This window comes from Notamacropus eugenii, chromosome 1 (genome assembly GCF_028372415.1).
Source record: "Notamacropus eugenii isolate mMacEug1 chromosome 1, mMacEug1.pri_v2, whole genome shotgun sequence".
Lineage (NCBI taxonomy): Eukaryota > Metazoa > Chordata > Mammalia > Diprotodontia > Macropodidae > Notamacropus > Notamacropus eugenii.
In genome coordinates, this window is record NC_092872.1 from 216,239,284 (window position 1) to 216,262,265 (window position 22,982).

Here is a 22,982-nt window from a genome sequence, read left to right on the forward strand (position 1 = left end):
AATTGAAAGGATTGTCTGCTTAACCCTCAGGCAACCAGGAAAGTTTATTAACTAAAATGTTCTCCAGGCATTCTATTTGATCAGCATTTTACTGTATAAGCTTCACAGTCAGTCAGGGTCAGACTGGGCCTCCAAATCACAGGGTCCTTTTTGCACAGAACTCTTCACTAATGCTTGGCTGATGCATGTCTGTGAGTTCCCATCTCAATTTTTCATCCCCATTCTTCACCCTTAACTTGGATCTTAGATGTTGAGACATGGAAAGAAATGGGAGATATCCAGGAGTTGGAGCAGGATGAGTTGTTTCCCCCATGCTCTGTGATAGAAGTAAGGAATGATGAGTGCAACAGAAGAAAAACAGGAAGAAATGTAGAAGTGTTATTCTTCTTTCCTACAGTCTTCCTTCCTGTTGCCTCATTTTAGCCAACCACCTCCTCTGGGCATCTAAAGTAGGTTCCCCAACCACAACAATTAATTGATCATCACTCTTACTATGTTTCTACCTGAGACCAGCAGTAGATTATATAAGAAGGCTCATTCCCATTTGGGCTCCCTCTTTGACTGACAGCAGTCTGGAAATGTCATCTTATACTTTCATTCGCTGTTTCCCTTTGCAGGGTGGGAGTAAGAGGTATGCACAGCATTTATTTTTGAAAATGAACTCTCCTCCTATATGAGTCTTCTGCTCACAAAGGTATAAGAATCCAGTTCTCAATCATCTTTTCCCCTTCTTGGACCAGTGCCAAGTGCAGATGTCAGAAGAAGAGGGTCCAGGGTCTGGAATGGGGATGTTCATGGCCACATCATAGAATGTTGCACCACAGAATGTTAAACCCTGCCCATGTTGGTCATAATGCTTATTTCTCTAGAGGACCCTCAGTTTGAGTTAAGAGAGAATGGTGTGGAATGGTGCAAAAAATTTACAAATATTTTTGGAAAGCCATTAAGACCAGATTTTCTCATGCCCTTGCTAGGGTTGTATGGGCCCCACAACCTTCTGCATTGTCATTGCCCCTCCTAGCCATTTACCCTTTCTTTTCCTGTCCTGCAGAGTATCTATCTATGACAGATGTGAGTCCTTCACAGATACAGAGCCTTATGGAAGCAAAACAAAAACAGAATGTTCAGGAGAGGCAGACAACTGTATTTCAAGTTTCTTTTAGGATACCTGGGTTCAAGGCTTGCCTCTGGTCAATAATAGGCATGTGACCCTGGGCACATTAATAGCTTTCAGGACTAGATCTTTTCTCCAAGACTGGATTCAGTGCTTTGAAATCCTCAGATAAAGTGTTATTAATTAGCAGATTCTCTGAATATTTGAGTAGCTTAAAACAAATGTTTTTTTTTTCTTTTGTGAAATATGATCAATAGAAATGTTCCTGTTTTCATCAGTTCTGCTAGAGTGAACATTGGTATGTGAGCGATTTGATCTAGGGTTATAACTGGGATCAACTTGCAGCGTTTAGATTATGGCCAGAAGTTGCTTTACCAGAATGTTTTGACAGATTCTTTTTGCAGTTCTGTATATTTGTGCCACCAAATAATGGGTCCTAATATTCTAATTTGTGCTATTTCAGGGTCGTGTAGCTATATGTAATCCCAATCAATTTGGCGAAGAGAAGGCATAGCTCAATGACAATAGCCAAACTCAATTCATTCTCATTCTCTCTCTCTCTCTCTCTCTCTCTCTCTTTCTCTTTCTCTCTCTCTCTCTCTCTCTCTCTCTCTCTCTCTCTCTCTCTTGCCCCTTCCCCCTCTCTCTCCCTCCCTCTCTCTTTCTTCCTCCCTCCCTCTCTCTCCCCTTCTCTCTTCCTCCTCCTCCCTCCTTCTCTCTCTCTATCCCTCTCCCTCTCTATCCCTCTCTCCTTCTCTTCTCTCTCTTTCTCCACTTCTTTCTCCCTCTTTTCATCTGTTTCTATCTCTGTCCTTCTGACTCTGTCTCTGTTCCTATCTCAATTAGAAGGAAACTCAGAAACCATCTAGTCCATCCATTTCCTGACCCAAAAATCCCCTCTACAACAACTGTCAGCAACTGTAATCACTAACAGATCATGGGCCCCACTGCTGAGGATCAAGCAGGTATAACAAATGGACATCATGCCAGACTTCTGCTTCACATCCCCATCCGTGCACACTAAGGGAAAGTACCACCTCTGTACCACCCAAGCTTTGGGACTCACTGATTCTATACCTAGAACACAGTTGGGAAGAACCATCATTTTTTCATTTTTACTCATCCCTAGCTTGTGGATACGGATGCTACAGCTAAAACAAGAGTGATAATTGCTGTGGGATCTTCGAGTTCCTACCTGTTACTGTTGTGGGGAGGCCTTCCGAAACACTGAAGCATCCTCATCCACACTCACACACCAATTGTGCCTGTCATGTTTTTTAATCCCACCTTACCTCCTTTGGTCAGAACCCACAGAACTCTCTTTTCTACTTTGTGTAATGCCCTTCCAGCATTAAGGTGTGAGACAGCAGGTCATGTTCACCAGCTTAGCCATAACTGCTTATAACAGGTAGGCACTTGGACATCCTTTGACTGAAACCTTTAATCAGGGCTCTGTTCCAAGTTCCTTGGAATGTACTGGGCTTTCTCTCCATGCTGTATTTCCTGAGTCTGTGTCTTGGTGTTCTGAGGAAATATCAAAGGGAACTAGACAAGGTGAAGTTGTTTACCATACTCATGATGTTGGGCTGTTCTTAATTTCTTTTTTTATTAAAAGCATTACCATGTCCCTTGCTCAGAAGTCCCTAAGAGTAGGCAAATACTTAGAATGCAGAGTCATCAGTGTCCTGTCTAGTGAGGAATGTCAGACTGGAGAAACAAAATAGACTTTTTCACAGAACTCAGACTAGCTGGGACTTGGTCTCATCAAAAGGAACAATTTTTTTCTTAAAAATAATTTCCCCACAAAAGAAAAGTTGGTATCAATTATGCCTTTAAAAAAAAAAAAGAGGACTGGCTTTCTGGTCTCAGAGATCTGATCAGTCCATGCCCTGCTTCACACTTACGAAGTCCAAGAGTTAGAAGGGACCTCAGAAACCACTGATACTTATTTAATGATACTTCACCACATTTGGTGTTGCCTAAACCTATGAACCCTTTCTCAGAATTATATTTTTAAATGGATAAAATAGAATCCGTGGAATTTCAAAGGAAATCAATCATACAGCCACATATCAACATATTTTTTAAAAATAAGTTAATGAACCCTAGGTTCAGGATTTCTGATACAATCCAACCCAAACCTGACCAAGGGGCTCATCTATGATACTGCTGACAAATTAACAATCTGTTGAAATTTGTTTTGTAACTGGAGGTGGGTGCTGCTGCCCATCCACCACATGACTTGTGTTGTAACATCACCCTGATCTCTGGTTCCACAATGTGCCGATCCTAGCTTCCAGAGTCACAGGGCAGAAAACCTTTTAGGAAGAGGTGGGAGGAGATGATGGCGAATAGAGTGATTACCTGTTTACAGGGAGTAAAGAGATGGAACCAGTAGTAGCCATAGAAGCAAGTGGAAAGAGTTGTTTTAGAGTTGGAAGGGACATGGGAAATGAGCCAGTTCAACCCCATCCTTTCACAGAAAAAGGAAATACTGTATCTCCCTTATTGCAAACCAGAAGATAAAGGAACAACACCTAACACAGTGCCCTTCCCAACCTATGGTTGGGTAAGTCACATATTAACTTAGTGAAAGGCAGAGGTGATCAAGCAGATCGAGGGCTTTCTTAAAGGCACTGCCCGTAACACACCCTCCTTCTCCATTGGCTGTGTACATATCAGTTGGGGTCAAGACCCTTACTCTGAGCCTGGTGGCTTAGATCCAGATACCACACTGACAGAGAGGCTTCTCCGGGACAGACTGCCCTACTTTCCATAGTTACACAAGACTGAGTTAGGTGGAGACATAAGCATAGGTCCTTGCTGAATCAGTCATGACTGGGGAGCAGGGCCTGCCCAAAAAAGGGCACCCTAACAGAAAATGAACTTACCGAATATCTCTGCCATTAATACGCTAATTTTGATAGAGTCCTTGAGAATGCCCTCCAGTATCCCAGTCCCCTCTTATTAACCTCTCTTATTAGAGAGGTGGCATGGGACAGTGGAAAGGATACCATCTTCTGAGTCAGAGGATCTAAGTTCAAATCCTGTCATCTGAGTGGCCTTTCAGCATCTGAATTGAAATCTACTTAAATCTAAATCTAAACTGGTTCTTAGGAACCAATGAGCTGCTCTCCCTTCAGGCCTTATAATCATCACTAAGTTAGGCAGGTGAGAAAAATGAGCGCTACTGGAGCTTTGGAACTAGGATCTCCTTGGTGTGGGGATTTCCTCCACCTGTGCAGACTGTGGCTCCTTCACGGTAGATGGTTGTTAAGAGCTATTGTGGCTGAACTCTTCATTATCATTCTTCCAGTCTGGTGATGAGCTTCTCATTTATTAGCAGCTACTTGGAGTCAGGAAAATGAGGTTGAATCCTGCTTCAAACTTTTACTAATTGTGTAACCTTGGGCAAGACACAGCCTCTCTCAGACTCAATATCCTTATCTTTAAAATGGGGATAATAACAGCCCTACCTCTTAAGGCAGCTGTGAGACCAAATAGGAACACTCTCTCTCCCTATACATATATATATATGTATATACACACACATACATATATGTATATATACATACATATGTTTACATATGTGTGTATTCTAGCTATTATTAATAATAAATACTTTTATGTTTTAGGTACCATGTTAGATGCTAGAGATAAAAGGACAAAAATGATTTCACTAGTGTAAGGTACTCCCAGATGAGGAACTCCCTCTATCGAGATAAATCAACACCTTCTCTGCAACTTAGTATCCATAGAGTGAGTGTGGGTCAAAGGTTGTGCTTTGCATGGCCAGTGAATGTCAGAAGCATGGCTAGAATTCCAGGTTTTTCTGGCCTCAAGGCCAGCCCTCTCTTCACTAAACCCTGCTGCCTCCGCTCACGTAGAGGTATGTACAAAGTAGCTTCCAGGTAGTCTTGGAGGGGAAAGCCGTAAGAGCTAACAGAAAAGTTTTCATGAACTGTCTTGAGAGAAAACGAGGATTATAAGAGGAGGAAGTGAGAGGTGGGAAGGGAAAATTAAGCCTTAGAAGAAAGATCTAGGTTACCTTCATCCAGTGAGAGAGAAAAACGCGTTAAGGTCTGGAAAATATCTACAATATTGATCTTCATCCAAGTTCCTGGGCCAGTGAACATGCAGCTAGGTGGTGCAGTTCGTAGAGCACCGAGCCTTTTCTTCCTGAGTTCCAATCTGACCTCAGACACATATTATCTGGGTGACCCTGGGCAAGTCACTTCACCCTGTTTGCCTCAGTTTCCTCATCTGTAAAATGAACTAAAGAAGGAGATGGCAATCCATTCCAGTATCTTTGCCAAGAAAACCTCAAATAGGGTCACAAAGAGGTGGACACAACTGAACAATAACAACGAAGGCCAGTGATAGAGATTTTTTGATTGCCAGGGGCAGTCCTCTTTGGAAGTTTCTAAGCCAAATCTCAGGGAAATCCTAGATCTTCACCCTTGAGCCATTTGTGCCCTAAAGCCCTCTTAGGAACAAAGATCTAATTTTATCCCAAGATATTTACTCTAGGTCTTCATGACTATTAGGACAATGTGACCTGCTGATTTTCACTTGGGTCCAAGCCATTAGAGCTAATGCCTTTAAATAATATGTGTCTCAGTGAGTGTAAGAATGTGGCTAAGAAAGGAATTCCAACTGCACTTTACTATTACTTCCAGTGCATGTTTTGCCAAATGGATTCAAGTCCACTTCATCAGGGGGCTAGGCTACTGTAGATGGTAGGTGCTCAATACAATACACATTTTAATCGGATGATAACCACCCTCGCTTGTGGTTTGGTTAGTTGGGATACAGGGATTAAATTTCCCAAGATTACTCATTGATTGAAGTAGGACCAGAATCCACAAGCTTCTGATTGACCCATCCTTAGTCCACATTATAAATGCCCCTCATTTTAAGTGCTATTGTTAGCTGCTATTTGCTCCTCCTTTATAGTCATTTGAGGAGGGCCCAAGGATAGACTTCAGATGGACACGGGGAAAGACTTGCCTTTGTCTTTTATGGGTTGCTTTATACTTTATCACTTTCATGAAATTCTCACTGAAGCAGATTGTAAGCCTTCTTGTGCCACAATAGACAGTCCTCCTAAGTAACTGTAGCTTAAAAACTAGATTGATTGGGACAAACTTTCTGGAGATGAGATTCTCCAAAGTCAGGTAGGCTGAGCCTCAGACAGCAGACTCTTCAGCAGGCACGTAGTTAGAGCTTGTGCCCTGCTGGCTTAGTCTTGGAGAAATCGGGGTCACTTCCATCTTATCTTGAGCCATCAGGGTAGTATTTGTAAAAGTTCATAGTCATGGAAATCCGAGGGCCACCTGGAGAAGTCAGAGTGCTGGGTGGTGTGGTGGATGGAGCACATGTTTTAGACTCTGGGTGACCTGAGTTGTAATTTTGCCTCAGACACTTATCATCTTCCATGAAATGGGAATTATAATAGCACCCACCTATCTCACTGGACAGTAAGAGCAAATGAGATATTTGTAAAGTATTTCATGAACCTTAAAACAGTATATAAATACAATAAATATAATTATCTTCACCTTCTGGGTGACTTTGGGATGGTGCTTAGATCAAGGAAACTAGTTTTGAAACCACCTGACTATATTTTCATTTAGCTCCTTTTTGGTTTTTGAAGGCAATCAGGGTTAATTGATTTGCCCAGGATCACACAGTAAGTGTCTAAGGCAAGACTGGAACAAAGGTCACCCAGATTCCAAGTCATGTGTTGTATGCACTGGATCACCTAGCTGACTCTTTTTCTTGGAGCTCCCCAGCAAGAAAGGTAGAGTGTGGCTAATGGGAAGAGAGTTGGCCTTAGAGCTGAGACATGAGTTCAGATACTGCCCCTGACACATGGTCCTGGGCATACCACTCAAGTTCTCAGTTCTCTACACACCTCTCCATCTTAGAAGTTGTACACATGATGTTAACTGTTCCTGTACTACGGAGTTCCACATACCAGTGAGATTACAAGTCTGGTCCCTATCTCTCCTCACCAACAAACTTATCTTTGCACAGGAAACTTCTGGAGATCTTCTGGAAAGTTAGGAGCCAATGAAATCAGGGGATTAGAACAGGAGGCCTATGGGTAACCATAACCAAATGATCAGTCACTGAGAAGTTGGTAATTCTGTATGCTGGGAATGATGGGTCTATGAGAATATAAATGCCACACCTGGTGCAAGATTCATTCCAGTTAATAAAAAAAATCACTTGGTCCTGTAAGGTGATTAGTGCTCCCAGCGCTGTCTGTCATCTTCTTATTCTGGTCATCTTTGAAGCTACAAGACACCTACAATGGATGATTGTAGTCCTGTGGATAGCCTCAGCATCCTTCCTGATAAAATGCACCAACTTCTTCTCTGTAGAAGTTGTAAAGGGAAGGAGCACAAAAGATAGGAAAGAATGTTTACCCATTCAGTTTACGTCAGGGGATTCCTCTCTAAGGCTATCGATTCCAGCTTCCACTTCCCCCAAGGTTGTGCTCAGGTTAAGAGGAAAGTAAAAGGTCCATATTAGCACTACCCAGTGTGACCATTGCTTAAAAGTCCAGAGGTACTCAGTAAATGCCTCTCTTTGTCTCTTTTCCATTTTCCACCCCTTTCTCTCCACCCTACCCCACCTCCATCTTTTCTCCTCCTTCTTCCTACACCCTCTCCTCTTCCTCCTCCTCCTTCTTCTCCTTTGTCAACCTCTGCAGTAAACCGATCCCCTTCTCGCTGCAGTGGGTTGAACCGCTCTGAGTCTCCAAACCGAGAGCGCAGTGACTATGGGGGCAGCGCCACCCAGCTGTACAGCAGCAACAACCTCTACACGCCTGACTACTCAGTCCACATCCTCAGTGATGTGCAGTTTGTGAAGGTAACCCTCCAGGAGGGCTTTCCATTCCTGTTGCCTGGCCCCCATCCATTTTGTACAAACCCCACAAGGCTAGGTAGCTGTCCAGAGCTAGAGAGAAGACAATCAAGCATTGAAGTTTTGTCCCCTAGGTTGGGTTACCCTATAATAAACAAGAAAGCAGAGAAATAATCCACATTCCAGAAATGAGCTAGGAGGTAGTAATTTTCTATATTCATAAAGATCTTTTTTCATTAACATTCATTATTCCTCATGTTACACCCAGCAGCATTCTCATAAGGTAGGTCTCTTTTCTCTTTCTTCCACACGTAGAAACTAAGGCAGAAAGCAAGGTAAAATAGTTTTCCTTGGGGCACAACAGAATTCCAAACTTTTGGTTCCATAGTCAACATGGTTTAGTTTTGCTTGGGTGTGTTCCTTCAGTATTGTAAATTTAAAGAGAGACCATGTTGCCTAGGGGATAGAAAGCCAGCTTTAGCATCAGGAAGTTCTGGGTTTGAGTTATGTCTCTAACATATACAACCTGTATGACCCCTGGCAAGTCATTAACTTCCATAGGCCATAGGCAACTCTCTAAGACTGTAAGTTGCAGAGTAGGTATTGACATGCATTGACAAGGGGAGATTCGTCACTAGAAAACCAATTTAAATATGCCAGCTAAATATATTTAATATTGATACCAACACCAGTGAAATATATATGCACATAGATATTTAATACCTATACCATTTAAATAACAAGTCTGGATGAAATAACCATAGCATTATCAATAATAATAAAAACAGGTGTGTTCAGGTTCACATGTATGGAAGAGAAGGCATTATGATTTCATAATCAGAATGGTTTAAGATTTATAATCTAAAGCAGAAGTTGACAATATTTGCCTAAAACCCTTTTTATTAACCGGTATTACTCCATATCAGCATGTTATGATGGGGGAAAAGTGTATTCTTCAAATGTCACATAAAATAAATTACCACCACAGATATATGTGTAATTAGATAAAAACAAGGCTTATGATGCCTCTTATTTCAAGTTGACATGGATACAAAAACTACTCAGTAAATATCCTTTTTCTCCTCCTATTCCCTTCTCCTTCCCCCAACACCCCCTTAACCTCCTACACCGTGCTTTCTTGAAATTATATTCTGCAAATGGTTTAAAGTCTATTGCTGATCTGGGCATAGTATAGGAGGGGAAAGCACTGGACTGAAGAGTCTGAAGATACGAGTTTGGATCTTAGATCCACTATTGATTAATCAACAAACATTTATTAAGCACTTACAGGGTACCAGATACCATGCCAAATACCACTGGGGATATGAAGAAAGGTAGTCCCTGCCTTTGAGGATTTACAAGTGAGTCTGGGAAAGAATGTGTAAATAATTAGGTACGTAAAAGTTATATTCAGAGGTGATGGAAAATAATCTTAAAAGGGAAGGTTCTAGCATCCTTATTAGCTATCCAGCCTAGAGCAAACCACTTAACCTTTCTTGGCCATTACTTTCTCATCAGTATACTGGCAGTAGGATGATTTATGCGAGCTAGCTGCCAAGGTTATTGTGAGAATCAAAAGAGCTGACGATGGCAAAGCCCTTTGCAACTGGAAAGTGCTTTACAAATCCAAGTTATTGAGGCTAGCAGCAGCAGCAACAGTAACATCATTATCACTGTGCTTGGCTGACCTTTTGAACCAGCTTGGCTTAGAGCAGCAAAGTATCTCCAGGGTGTTCACTCATGGGGTAGCCCTCACCACACGCTTCCCATATCAGGGTTTCAAAGGAGGCATTTCAGAATCACAGATATAAGAAGGAAAAGAACTACCTTACCCTGTTGCAGCAAAGGAATAGGCAATGTCTGCTGTTTTACAAAGGAGAGTGGTCTCTTGGGAATATCTCTGAGCATAACAGCCAGAAACTTGGGAAACACCATATTAAAACCACAATCAGTTATTCAAACCACATTGTATAGGGAGAGGTTAGAGGATGAGTGTGTATGAAAAGAAACAAGGTACATGTAGCAGAACAGAGGAACATCGATTTAGAATTAGTCATCAAGCCCTTTATTTTACTGATGAGGAAACTGAGACCCAGAGGGGTAAAGTGATTTGTCTACAATCACACATCTAGCAGGGAGGAGGGCTGAAATTTGAACTCAGATCCTCATACTCCCAAACCAGTGCTATTTCCACCACACCGATGCCTCAACCACTGGGATCCTCAAAAAGTGGGTATGGAGGCTAGCATATAGACATGGAAGCACTTAAAAATTAAAACTATAGTTGAATTACAGAATGCATCTGCTTCTTCATGAGATAACTCTCCATGACTGCCCTCCCAACTCTGGAACCATTTCACTGTTAATACAAACCCTTGTCAGAGTTGAATAAGAGAAAAGGAAGACAATAAGATCTATAAGATCTGAGCTGCTGATACTTTTTATTTATTAGCAGTGATGGTAAAAGTTTTGGCAGCAAGGGAAGTTGGGAATAAAGACAAGAAGTCCTTGGATTATTTGAGGGCTTTGTCCATTTTTCTCTCCTTCACTATTGTTGGTGATCAAGACGTGATCATGGTAGAGTTTGTCGGCTACTTGGAGTAGATCATCCTATGTTCATGGAGGCATTTTTGATGGGTGTGCTCTTGGTACTGTAAGCCAAGAGATTTCTTGAGCAGCATGAAGTTTTTATAGGCCTGGGGGATGTATGGGGAATAGGAATTCAGTGGTTCCTCAAAAAATGCCAAGTCCAGTGGCTTGTTCCATAACGTTTATCATGGGACAACACTATAGATCCTTAGGAAAAAAATGTTAACCAGATAATCTAAAAATAACTCTTAACTAGGTGTCTTTCTTAGTGAATTTCTGAAAGACCTACAGATTCTACCTCAGAATTTCTGAAAGACACAGATATTACTATAGCATGTAAGGAAGGGTGAGAAGAAAGATAGTGTTGGCATAAGTCTCATTTTGCAAATAATGAAATGGAAGCACAAAAAGCCCAGGTATGAAAAGATCAAAATTAATATTGCCTTGAGTTTCTACTTGCATTGATTCTATAATTGATTTTATGATGTATTAATCTTATAATTGAGTCTGCATCTGCCTAAAACCACATTGCTATTCCTTAAGTTAAGCTCAAGAATTTAACTTTCCTTCTGAGTTAGTTTAAAAGTATAATTAAAAGAAAAATTTTTATCTTTCATACCAGTGAGTTAACTTGGTATGGTCCCCAAAGATATTTTGTCTGTCCTTGACAATCCTTGTGAATTTAGGGGAGAGCTTATCTCTTTCAAGGAGACAGCAAGTAGTTTTGATTCCCTAGCAAAGATTATAAGATGCAGATAGGTCCCATAAAAACAATGAACATTTCTTAATTGTCAGAGAGGGGCATGATTGAATGTCACCTGAAATTCACCTGAATGTCAGCCCACCTTTCTTAGTATGGCCAATCATAATGTTCCACAACTACCAAAACCCCTTCTTTCTTGTATGTCAATAAATAGGGTCCCCTACTTCTCAATGGGGTTGCTGTCTTTATTGAGGCAACCAATCTGACCAACTTTGTTAATAGTAATATGCGTCACTGTTGATAAACTGATTTTGCTGAGATCATGTACCTCAGTTTACCCTTATTAAATTTGCTTAAGACCAGTGAAGTATTGGAAGAGCTCTGTTAGAATGTTTACTGAGTCACAGGCCAACAATGAAGGTCAATGTCCTTTTTTCAAATCTCAGGGTCACCCTTCCACTACAAATACATAGCCAAATAGCTAAAATGTTTTCTTCCACTGAGGAATCTAAGACAAAGTATCACATGTGGAGGGACTCGAGAAAAGCAGAAACTGGTCAAATCTGCTTCTTTAGATGTTTTATTTGAAATGCTCTATTTTATTATAAGATTTATAATAACACTTTGCAAAAGAAGGCAGCTTGTGAGCTCGTGCTATTGCTAAAAATATTACTTTTTGGTAGATTCAAGTTCTATCCAGCAAGCAGCTACCACAGGAAGTAAACATTGGATGAAAGGATGTTTGAGTTAAGTCATGGCAGCAAGCATTTATTAAGCACTTACCGTGTGCTGGAGACTGTTTTTTGTTCTTCCTTGGGAATGAAACAGAACATTGCCTTCATCTTTATTAGTCTTTCTTCTGCCCTATAGAAGGGAGGAAGGAGAACCCTGAGGGAACCTGCGGATAATGACAGCAGAAGAGTGAAAGAGGGTGGTTACCAGAATGATTCCATAAACTGGAGTGTCCATAGTGACTTGCTGAGAGAATTAGTTACAAGGACTCTTGATACCCAATTATTGCCCAGAAGTCCCATTGGTGCCTCTGGAAGTGGCAAGATAGGATTCTACAGGAGTTCAGAAGGAACACAATCCTTATCTGGCACAAACAATAGTGTTTGATTAAGCTGTGATCAATTTGAGTTGAGAATTAACACGTAATTTACAAAGAGCACTTAGATATTTATATAACTTTAAAAGACGGCTCCATACTTTTCAGGGGTCGGCAAACTATGATGAAAATACCAGATCTGAACCCCAGACTCTTTTTGTGCCACCTCTGACCTCAAACTGGTTTTTACATTTTAAAATAAAGTTTTATTGTATTTTTATACAATATATATGTACATATGTGTGTGTATGTATACACACATATGTAATTTGCTGATCTCTGCTTTATATCTTTAATTGCTTTATTTTACTGTTGTTTAGGTCTTCTGATAAAGAGATATGTCATTTATGAGAAGAAGGATACAAAATCTTTGCCTAGCCATAAAAGAAAACATATAAAAAGCCATTGTGTTTAAACCACAGGACCTTGAATTTATTTTATCATCACCTAGTATAAAAGGACTTAATATGATAGGGTCTATTTTTATTACAGGGTATATTTATTTACTATTTATTATTGTTTATAATGTAGTGTCTATTTCATTATATAGTAATATGTATTTATTATAAGGCTGATTAAACACCTTGAAAGCTGCAACCTTAAAGTTATATACTAACAGACAATATAAGAAAGGTATTCAAGCTTAATAAGATTGTTTTTTTCCCCAAAGATTTAAGATTAGTCTCTGGTCTTTCTAGCTGTCAAACTAAATTTCCTGAAAATGCCCCTTTCTTGTTCTTAGTTGCAAAATAACAGCAGCCCTGTAGCCCCCCAACAAAATTGTAAAGGATTGCTTAGCTAGTATTTGCTTCTGTGGAAAGAGAAAAGGAAGCAGGAACTGTTTCTGTTTGTTGGAAATAAATTGGATTGGGAAAGCCTGATTGGGTAATTCTGGAAAAAACCCTTTGCAACAGTTCTCTCCAAGGTCCCCCTACCCTACCCTGCTTGTATAACCAGTTACATCTATTGGTCAGGTCCAGCCTTGAACACTTCAACTAGTTCTTTTTATACAAATCCTTTATGACTTTTCATCCCCTCCCTTTCCCTTCTCTATCTCTCCTTTCCTCTTCCTTCCTTTTCCTTTCCTTCCATCTCCTCCCCTCTCCTTCTCCACTCTCATTTCCTTTCCCCTCATCTCTTCCCCTTATTTTTCTTTCTTGACTTCCCTTTTCTTGATTTTCTTCATCAAGCATTTACCTTTCAAAAGCCTCCTCCCCGCACCAGCATTCCCATCACCTTTGGGCCCCATGTCTATGGTATTATGAAAAAGAACACCTCTCCTCTCTCTAAAAACTCTAATCATGATGTGTTGCTGACAATTTAGACATCTAGGCCTCACAGGGAGAGTAGTTCAGATTTAATTGCTAAACTTCGGCTTGACCATTATAAAGTAGAAAGAGAAAAAACAATCCTTGAGCTGTATAAATATCAGGGCCCAGAACTAGCTGTTTTCTCCCTGGTTGTTTGCAAGCCTAGTCCATATTACAAGTCTGTCATTTTTTTTGAATGAAGACTAAAATTGAACCATACTTAGTTTGGTAATGTAGAGGTCAGGAAATGTACTTTAAATTATGCACTTCAGGGAGGCACTAGGGAAAGGCTTCACTTGTGGAAAAAATCAGTTCGTTCCATCTTGGAAGCAGGTTTGATTATGAGCTTTGGTTCAATGCCTGTGTACCAGACTTCTTTTCTGTCTTATAGATGTCCAGAGGTGCCAACCAGGTGAAGGTGAGCCCAACACTATAAAGCAGTAGTTGGAGCACTGAGTCCCGTTGAGTCACCTCCCCTAAAGAGATTGAGAAAGGCCACCTAAGTGGGATTATGGAGGGCAACCTAATGTGGCCAGGTACGTTGGTAGCATGGAGAGAAAAGCCTTAGATGCTTTTACTGGGAAAGGAGTAGTAAAGGTGACGTACCTAAAACAGTCCAGTAGAAAGGGACGTACGGATGACCAGCTGTGAAAATTCTGGTATTCCACCTCCTAATAATTATCTGAGTGGTAGTGCTTACCTGGTGGGGGGGAGCCACATTGCCAGATCTATCAGGGTGTCCCAAATGTGAGTGCCAGCTTTCCTTGAAAGCCTGCTTCACTTTGGAGGTTTTGGTGAGCTTTGAAGATTGAACGTAGTAGACAGTCAATAACATTTATTGAGGTGAATGAAAGTAGAGAAGACTTGTCTTCGTCACCCTTTTATCTTCTAGAAGCACAGGCTGCCTCTTTGGTTGGGGTGCCCTGTTTTGATGCTCCACTCAAGTCCACCATTTTAGTAAGACTCCAAACTCCAAACATCACCAGACCCGGCCTTGCTGACATCAAACTTATTAGTCCTGCATCCCGCTTGGTTCCATTTTAGAAGAAGCTTTCAGTGCTGTAATCTAAAAAACCAACTAATCAGTTAAGGCCTCGTGGCATAATCAATAGAGATAGGGATGGGACGTATGATTCTATTGGTATAAACAACTCCCAGGAGAGGGAATTCCTTCTACCAATGCATGCTGGCACCTTCTCTGCAAAGGATAGTCTTAGAGAGTTGCCCCAAACACTGAGATGTTAAGTGATTTGCCCAGAGTCACCCAGCCAGTATGTTTTAGAGAGCTGATTTATCTGATCTGACTGGCAAGGTGGGCATCACCCCGTTTCTCCCTTGCCATTTCATCTGTATGCTTCACAGGGCTACAGGCTTAGTGGAAGCGTTTGGCCTTTTTCAATAAAGGCATAATAGGTATGGCAGATATTTGGTGTAAAGAAGTCCTTCTAGGCTTTCTTAAAGTATCCCACATAAAAATAGCCTTTGTTCCAACAAAAATAAGCAGAAAATAACAAAGACAAGTGAAAGGGGGTGGGAAAGATGCAAATTTGGTAAATACCAAGAGAGGCAGTACAGTAGAGGGGAAAGTATACTGACCTAGGAGTCAACACACCCGAGATAATACATAGGAAGCATTTTGAAAATCTTAAAGTGCTATAAAAATGTAAGCTACCTTCTCCAGCTCATCTTACAGATGAAGAAACTGAGGTAAACAGGGTTAAGCTACTTGCCCAGGGTCACACAGCTAGTGTCTGAGGCCAGATCAGAAGAGGAGTCTTCCTGATTCCAGGCCAGGGGCTCTCTCCACTGCACCACCTAGCTGCACTGTTATTATTATTTGTATATAAAGGCTGTTTGACTTTAGACAAGTCACTTGGCTTCTCAGATGCCTTCTCTGTAAAATAAGGGGGTTGAGACAGATGATTCTTGAGGTCCCTTTCATCTCCACTATTCTGTGATAAGAGATTTCACCAGAGCTGAAAAATAGAAACCTGTTTACAAAACATCCTTTCACCCTGAGATAATATAGTAGAAAAGAGCACTGCTTCTGACCTCAAAAGACTTTGGTTCAGATGCTGCTGCTGACACTTCCCACTACCTGTGTGACCTTAGGCAAGTCACTCCAACTCCCTAGGTCTCAGTTTCCTCATCAGTTAAATGAAGAGATTGGACAAAATGGCCATCTGGGATTTTTTCCAGATTTAAATTAAATTAAATTAAAATCGTATGATATGATTCCAGGTACAACAACATTCCATGCAAGTTTAGCTATAGTAACAGATTTGGGGAGCTACAAAGACCCTTGGAGTTTATCTAGAGTTCTAGATCAAGCCTCTTGTTTTAGAGATGGAGTCACTGAGGTCCAAGGAGATTCACTGCATTCATTTCCCTAGGAAGAATTCATAGGAGCAAAAATTAGAGCTGCTAGAGACTTTTGAGGCCAACAAGTCTGCCCCCTTCCCATTATGCTGATGAGTCCAAAGAGGTGAAGTAATTTTTATTGAAGTTATGGAAAAAAATCACGTGGTACAATGGGGATTTGAACTGAGGCTCACTGGTTCCAAATCCTGAGTTTCATGTACCGTACTGCCTCTCATTGTCTCATAAAACATGCTTCCTAATTACTAACCAGACTTCCTGTAACCATGCTGAATTGATTAAAGGCCATGGATGGCACTCCCATCTTGTGTGTTCCTTTCTCAGCAGTTTGCTGTTGCTGTTCAGTAGTGTCTGACTTTTTGTGACCACATTTGGGGTTTTCTTAGCAAAAATACTGAAATGGTTGGCAATTTTTTTCTCCAATTCATTTTACTAATGAGGAAACTGAGGCAAACAGGGCTAAGTGACTCTCCTGGGGTCATATAGCTAGTAAGTATCTGAGGCCAGATTTGAACTCAGGTCTTACTGACTCCAGGCCCAGCGCTATATCCATTCTTCTACCTAGCTGCCTTTTTCAAGACTGAGTCTGAGCAAATACAGTCTAGCAGGAAAAAAGAAAGCAATGGAAAAAACTTGTGGTGAGGGCTGAGAATTCAGTTCTGAGGAGCAGACAGCCTGTGTATAACCTGAAAGTGCCTAATGGGGCACCTTCAGCTCTAATTTTTGTCACACCTTGTCTCCCTCCTTGACCCCTGTCCAGTTACCCTTCAGCGTTTCCTGTGCTCTGTGTACCCAGATGAAGAAGTCAGGGAAAGGCACGTTGTGTGGCTGTAGAGTTTGGGGAGGATTCTGAGCCTAGGGTGTTGCTACCCATTCAGGAAGCTGTGAGTATAGGGAAAAGTCTTCCCTGAAGCTTTGCTTGTTAGCAAAGTCATGCACATTCAAAATATATAAATTTTTTCCTTAGAAACGGTTATCCCAACTTACGTTGAACAGGAATGTGACTCAGTTTTTCCCTAACCAGAATTTATGCAACTAGAGATTTCCAGCATCTCTGTTTGCTCAGGGATGAGGCCAAGGCTCTGGCCCATGAGGAACTCTCAGCCAGAGATGGAGACAGCAGGAAAGCAGCCAGTGACTCACAGGAAAGTAAGAAACCACTCAGATTTGGATGAACCAGAAAATCTTTCATTTACTCCTAGGAAAGACCACACCTAGGTTCCTGAAACAGTTGAAAACTATTCTCTTTCATTTTCTGACTCAGGAAAGTCCTTTCACATGGAACCAGCATCAAACAAGCTCAAACACAAAAGTGTCCCAGAGGGTGACCTGCTACTTGCCACTTTTCAACAGTGTGACTTTCGTTTTGCCCAGAGAAATCGAGTAGAATTATGAAATCCTAAGGTTCAGAGAGGTTATTTACCTATAGTAATATAGCTAATTAGTGCCAAATAATAGTCAAAGTCATGGATAACAAGTGCCACATTGGTACGCAGGTGCCAGTAACTGCTCCCCACCCAGATTAAAGCCTTGGCTCACTCTTATTCCATGTCTCTCTTTCAGATGACTCAAGATTTGCACTGTGACATAAGCATTACTTTAATCAATCAGTAAACATATATTAAGTGCCTACTATGCGCCTGATATTGTTCCATTGTTGTTTCCATTTTGGATCTGGAAATACTGCACATCAAAAATTGTACCCCCAAAAACTGCAAGGGGAAGAAAGAAATTATGTATTAAAATGTGTTATAAGAAAAATTTCAAGTTTAAAAAAAAATCTGTAAACACATGGGACATAATAGAAAAAGAATGTTCTTCTTGGAGTTAGGAAAGACCTGGGTTTGAGTCATAGCTCTGACATGACTTGGGTTCTCAGTGTTCTCATTTGCAAAACAGGGAGACTAATATTTTCACAATGAGGAATAGTTATAGGGAAATGGGCCTTGTTGTACCCTTTCTATTAGTATGGTGATTATAAGGAAGAAAGGTTTGTTTTTTTATTGTACAACTCTATATAAATGTGTTACTTTAGAGTTTTGTAGCTATGGGGTGATAACCTGAAGGGGGCCATGTTGGTTTCATCTCCCATCTGGGCTACAACTGGCCATTTAATCAAGTTGCTTCTTCCCAAGGAGTCTCATTTTCCTTATCTGTAAAAATTAGAAGAGTTTGATTAGGTCAGTCACTGAAGGTTCCTTCCAGCCCTGGCATTTCTTTATGTCTGTGAGAATTTTTTGTGATCTGAGACATACCAAAATGATTTCCCAAAACAAGGCTGTTTCTGGAGGTGTGGTAAGGGTGACATATGCCACAGACTAGGTGGGGCCTGGGTGTTTTATGGTTAAGCGGTGACTTAGATGAAAGAGCAGAATCACAGAATCTCAGTGCTAAAAGGCATGAACCTGGTACTTCAGGAGGGTATTAATTCCTCTTTCATGCAAGTCTTCAAGCAAAGGCTAGATGACCACTTGTTGGGTGTCATACTGAGGGGATTATTTTTCAGGGATGGGTTGTAATGGATGGACATTAAGGTCCTTTGGAATGTTGAGATTCTCTATAGACTGTCTACGTATTAGCCTCTCGCCCATTTTCTTTTCTTAATTAGATTTTGTGGAATAATAATAATGATAACAGCTAAAATTTATATAATTCTTACTACCTGCCAGGTACTGTGCTAATCGATTTACATTCACCATACCCAACCCATAGACCTGAACAGTTAGATAGCACTTATCAATCAATCCATCAATCAGCATTGGTTGATTGATATATTATGTAAGTATACAACATATCTGACAAGTGATCATCTGACCTTAGCTTGAAGACCTCTAGTGAGTGAGAATCCAGCTACTTCCCGAGGGAAAATGTTCCTCTTTGATGGTCCTAATTGTTAGCAAGTTTTCCTTTATAAAATTTAAATTTATCTTTTGGCAATGGCCACCTGTTCCTCCTGGTTTGGCCTTCTGTGGCCAAACAGAAAAGTCTAATCCTTCCTCCAGAAGAGAGCCCCTTGAAGCCAGCTCTCAGGGTCCTTTTCCTTCTTTTTAGACTTTATATTATTACCCTAAGGAACCCTGTGTTCCTCTAATGCTTGTTCAGTTAATTGGCATGAAAGTATTAAAGGCTGGTATTGACATTGAGTTAACAGGCTCAGAAAATATTATTTAAGGCTTGCTTGAAATTCTACTACTAGCTCAGGAAGAATTTCTCATGCGTTGAAGGGATGTTTTTGAACAGGGTGTCCCTGCTCTTTTGGGTATTTGTCATCCCATTGTGTAGGTTCAGAGGCCAGGTGGTAGATATTCTAAATGGTGCTGCCTCTTGGCCTAGGATGACATGGTAGCCCATCCTGAACTGTCTGTCCCTCTCTCTGTTTTCTCTTAGATCACTCGACAACAGTATCAGAATGCACTCACCGCTTGCCACATGGACAGCTCCCCTCAATCTCCAGATATGGAGGCTTTTGCTGATGGAGATTCCACCAAGGCACCAACTTCTCGTGGAACCCCACAGACCCCTAAGGATGACCCTGCCATCACACTTCTCAATGACAGGAATAGCCTTCAGTGTAAGTTAATGGGGCAGGTCTTGGGGGCAGCATCCACAGGAAACTGCCAAGGAATTAGGAGTTGCCAGACTCTCTGGCTGCCAACCCATCACTGCCATTCATGTCCTCAAGCAGGGCCTCTGGACCACTCTGGATCAATGCAGTGGTTTGGTGTCTTCTACAGGCAGCCGGACAGATGGTTTGAAGAGTCCTTGTGAAGCAGTGTACCTGAAGATGGAAGAGATTTCCTTTGTACAGGAGGAGCTGAATACCAAGGAGGAGAGCAGAAGCCCTCAGTTTGTGCTCCCAGCCACTTCTCTTCCAGCAAGACCAGGTCAGATGGGCAGTGGTTCAGAGGATTTTAGAGACTGTCTAATGTACCATGTTCTCTCCCATTTTACTGGGGAGGAAACCAAGACTCTGACAAAATGACTTTCTCAGGTCACAGATGTCTTGTAGTGTTTTAAGGTTTCCTATTTACTTTATGCTTGCTTCCTCATTTGATCTTTACAATAACCCTGTGACATAGGTGTTGTTTTCGTTCCCATTAGAAGATGGAGAAACTGAGGGCAAAAAAAGCTGAGTTCCTTGCCTAAGGTGACACAGCTAGTTAGTGTCAGGGGCAAGATTTGAATTCAGGTCTTCCTAACCCCCAAGTCCAACCTTCTACCCAATCTATGCTGCTTGTCTGGTAAGTGGCAGAACAGTGATTGGAACCTGGGGGGAGGTGGTCTTTCTATTACAAAAGGACTATGGGAATGATTACCCATTAGTAGGAGAGTGGCCAGTGAGGCTGAGTGAAGGGAACATTGGGATTTGACTTAATTCTTTCTCCCAGATGAGAAGTTCATTTCCCTTCATTCTGTAGGTGCTTTAGTTATTATCCTGACCTTCCAAGTCCTGGACCTTCTTCAGGCTCTTAGTGATCCTGTGGCAAGGCTACTTTGTGGAACTCCACCCAGACTTAACCTCCCAGGCACTAGCTCCTCTGACTCTAATGAACCCAGAGGACTTTTTCACCTCTACTTTCTGAATGACCATAATCACAGAACCCTAACCTAAGACACTAAGCCTCCTGGGTCTACCTGGTCCCTGAGCCACTTTGAGATCAACGATGTCAACATCGCCACCATATCTGGCCCAGTGTCCACCTCCTCCTTGACATTCTACCCCCTTATAAAGATCCAGACCACAAAATTGCAGCTTATTTAGAAGGAAAAACATGTAGGTATGGATGGATGTATATCCATATGCCCATATACATATTGTGTTGCATTATATAAATGTATACCTGCATGCATACGTGTCTATATATGCATATACATATACTCAGAAATAATACATCAGGAGAATGGAAGTACAATAGTTTATAAAATAAATCTGAATAATTCAAGTGAGAGGTTCCTCAGTTTCTATCATTAACTAAAATCATCCAACCCAACCCTAATCTATCCCTTCTAGGTGAGGTGATCTATTCACCTAGAGCAGTGGTTCTCAAGCTTTTAGGTCTCAGGACCCCTTTATACTATAAACGATTATTGAGGGGTCCCTGCAAAGAGTTTTTGTTTATATGTGTTATAGCTATTGTTATTATACTCTATGGACATTAAAATATCGTAATGTTTCTCCTTCATGGACCCCCTGAAAGGACCTTATGACCCCCATACAGAAATCTCCCACCTGGACTCTTTAGATCAAAATCTTTGGCTCATTCTTCTAATCCCAGGTTCCCTCTCAGCAAAACAGGAAGTCTCCTGACTTAATGGCGGGGTTTGGTACTCCACTCATATTGCTGTTACATGAGCACTTAGCTAACCATTCATTCAGTAAACATTGATTACTCATACTGAATACAGGCTATTGCTATGTCCTGAGGAGAAAGAAAATTTCAACAAGACCCTGCTTTCATTGATATTAAATCTTTGAGAAGATAGGAAAGAATCAGCAAAAGTTTTCTCCACCAGAATAATTCAACCCAACCCATAGGTCAACCCTCTAGATTTACAACAGGTAGCCTTTTTTCCTTCGCTCTGGCCAGTCATTTTCCCCTCCTTCTTGTGATGAATGTTATGCCAATCTCTCCTCAGGTGAGTACCCCCAAAATCTGCCTCATTGTTATTGGGACTCCTAACCCCATGGCCTCAGATCCTAGGATTCAACTTACGAGCCTGATTTCATCTCTCTCACATTTTGAAAATGATGCCAATCCCTAAACCCCAGTGGAATGGGACCCTTTATATTTTAAGGGTAGCTCTGAGAAACATTTTTCTAGGTAGTAAGCTACCTTGCTAAGACCAGAAGAGAACCAGGTAATTTTGTTTGGTTCCCAATGTGGAGTGGGTTTGGTGTAGTACAGTGAAAAATATAGTTTACTTAGAATCAAAAAACCTGGTTTCGAATTTCATCCTTACTGTTTACTAACTGTGTGACTGTAGTCACTTCAACCCTCTGGGTCTGTTTCCCATCTGTAAAGAGAGGGGGGATTTACTAGGCATTCTCTAAGATTGACTGTTTCTAGCACTAAATCTACAATCCTAAATTTATTTCCCATTTTCCCTTCTCCCTCCTCATTTCTTAGAAACAGACAGTGAATGTTGTAATCTCATCTTGGACTCAGAGGAATGCAACCTGGGGAGTGTGACCAGCCCCTCTAGCAGTGACTTTGAGGAGACGCTGGGCAAGAAGTTGCTGAGAACTTTAAGTGAGTAGATCCCCACCCAACTGGAAAGTCTCTTGGTTGGGAAAGCCCAGGAGATGCACAGTAGGATCTGTCTCCAAGACAGTCACTGGATGACTTTGAAGGAGCCAGAACTGGGACTGTTATTTTTACCAGTGGCCTTAGGACTATTACTGCCCCATTGGGAAAGTATTCCATTCAGTAAGTACCCAGAATTCATTAACTAACTTGCCAAACAAACTAAAAGAAATAAATTCAATGTAGCCAAGGTTAGATACAGTCCATACCTATAAATAATGATTACAGTTTTAGAACTCAAAGAGACTTTAACGGTAATCTAGTCCAGTCATCCCATTTTATAGATACAGACACTGAGGCCCAGAAAGGTTAAATAATTTGCCCAAGATCACACAGGTGGCAAGTGGTAGAGATGAGATTTGAACTCAGGTTCCCCTCTGACTTCAAAGCCAGCACTCTGTCCACTGTATGAAGAAAGTTACCCCTGACCCAAATTGATTTTTTTTTAGTAGAGCACTTACTCATTTCCTCAGAGATCTTACTTTATTATTCCCACAGTTTGTCATAGTGGATAGAGCTTGCCTTGGAGTCAGGAAGAGCCGGGTTCTAATTCTGGCTTTGATACTCCCTGGGCAAGACAAATAACTTCTAGGTGACT

General features: G+C 41.2%; 1 protein-coding gene and 1 long non-coding RNA gene across 2 annotated transcripts in view; one reads left to right on the forward strand and one right to left on the reverse strand.

Annotated features, from left to right (window-relative positions):
• CNNM1 (cyclin and CBS domain divalent metal cation transport mediator 1) overlaps nt 1-22,982 on the forward strand; it is a 66,016-nt gene that overhangs the window by 39,040 nt on the left and 3,994 nt on the right. Inside the window, exons 7-10 of the mRNA XM_072627014.1 lie at nt 7,836-7,996; nt 19,467-19,650; nt 19,814-19,963; nt 22,208-22,330. Of these exons, the coding sequence (XP_072483115.1) occupies nt 7,836-7,996; nt 19,467-19,650; nt 19,814-19,963; nt 22,208-22,330 (618 nt within the window). The remainder of the gene's footprint in view (nt 1-7,835; nt 7,997-19,466; nt 19,651-19,813; nt 19,964-22,207; nt 22,331-22,982) is intronic.
• On the reverse strand, nt 9,272-19,585 carry LOC140516084 (uncharacterized). The gene is made up of 4 exons (XR_011971283.1): nt 19,499-19,585; nt 14,401-18,232; nt 12,066-12,180; nt 9,272-10,686 (listed from the first exon to the last, which is right to left on the reverse strand). It is a non-coding gene; the product is annotated as an uncharacterized lncRNA (long non-coding RNA).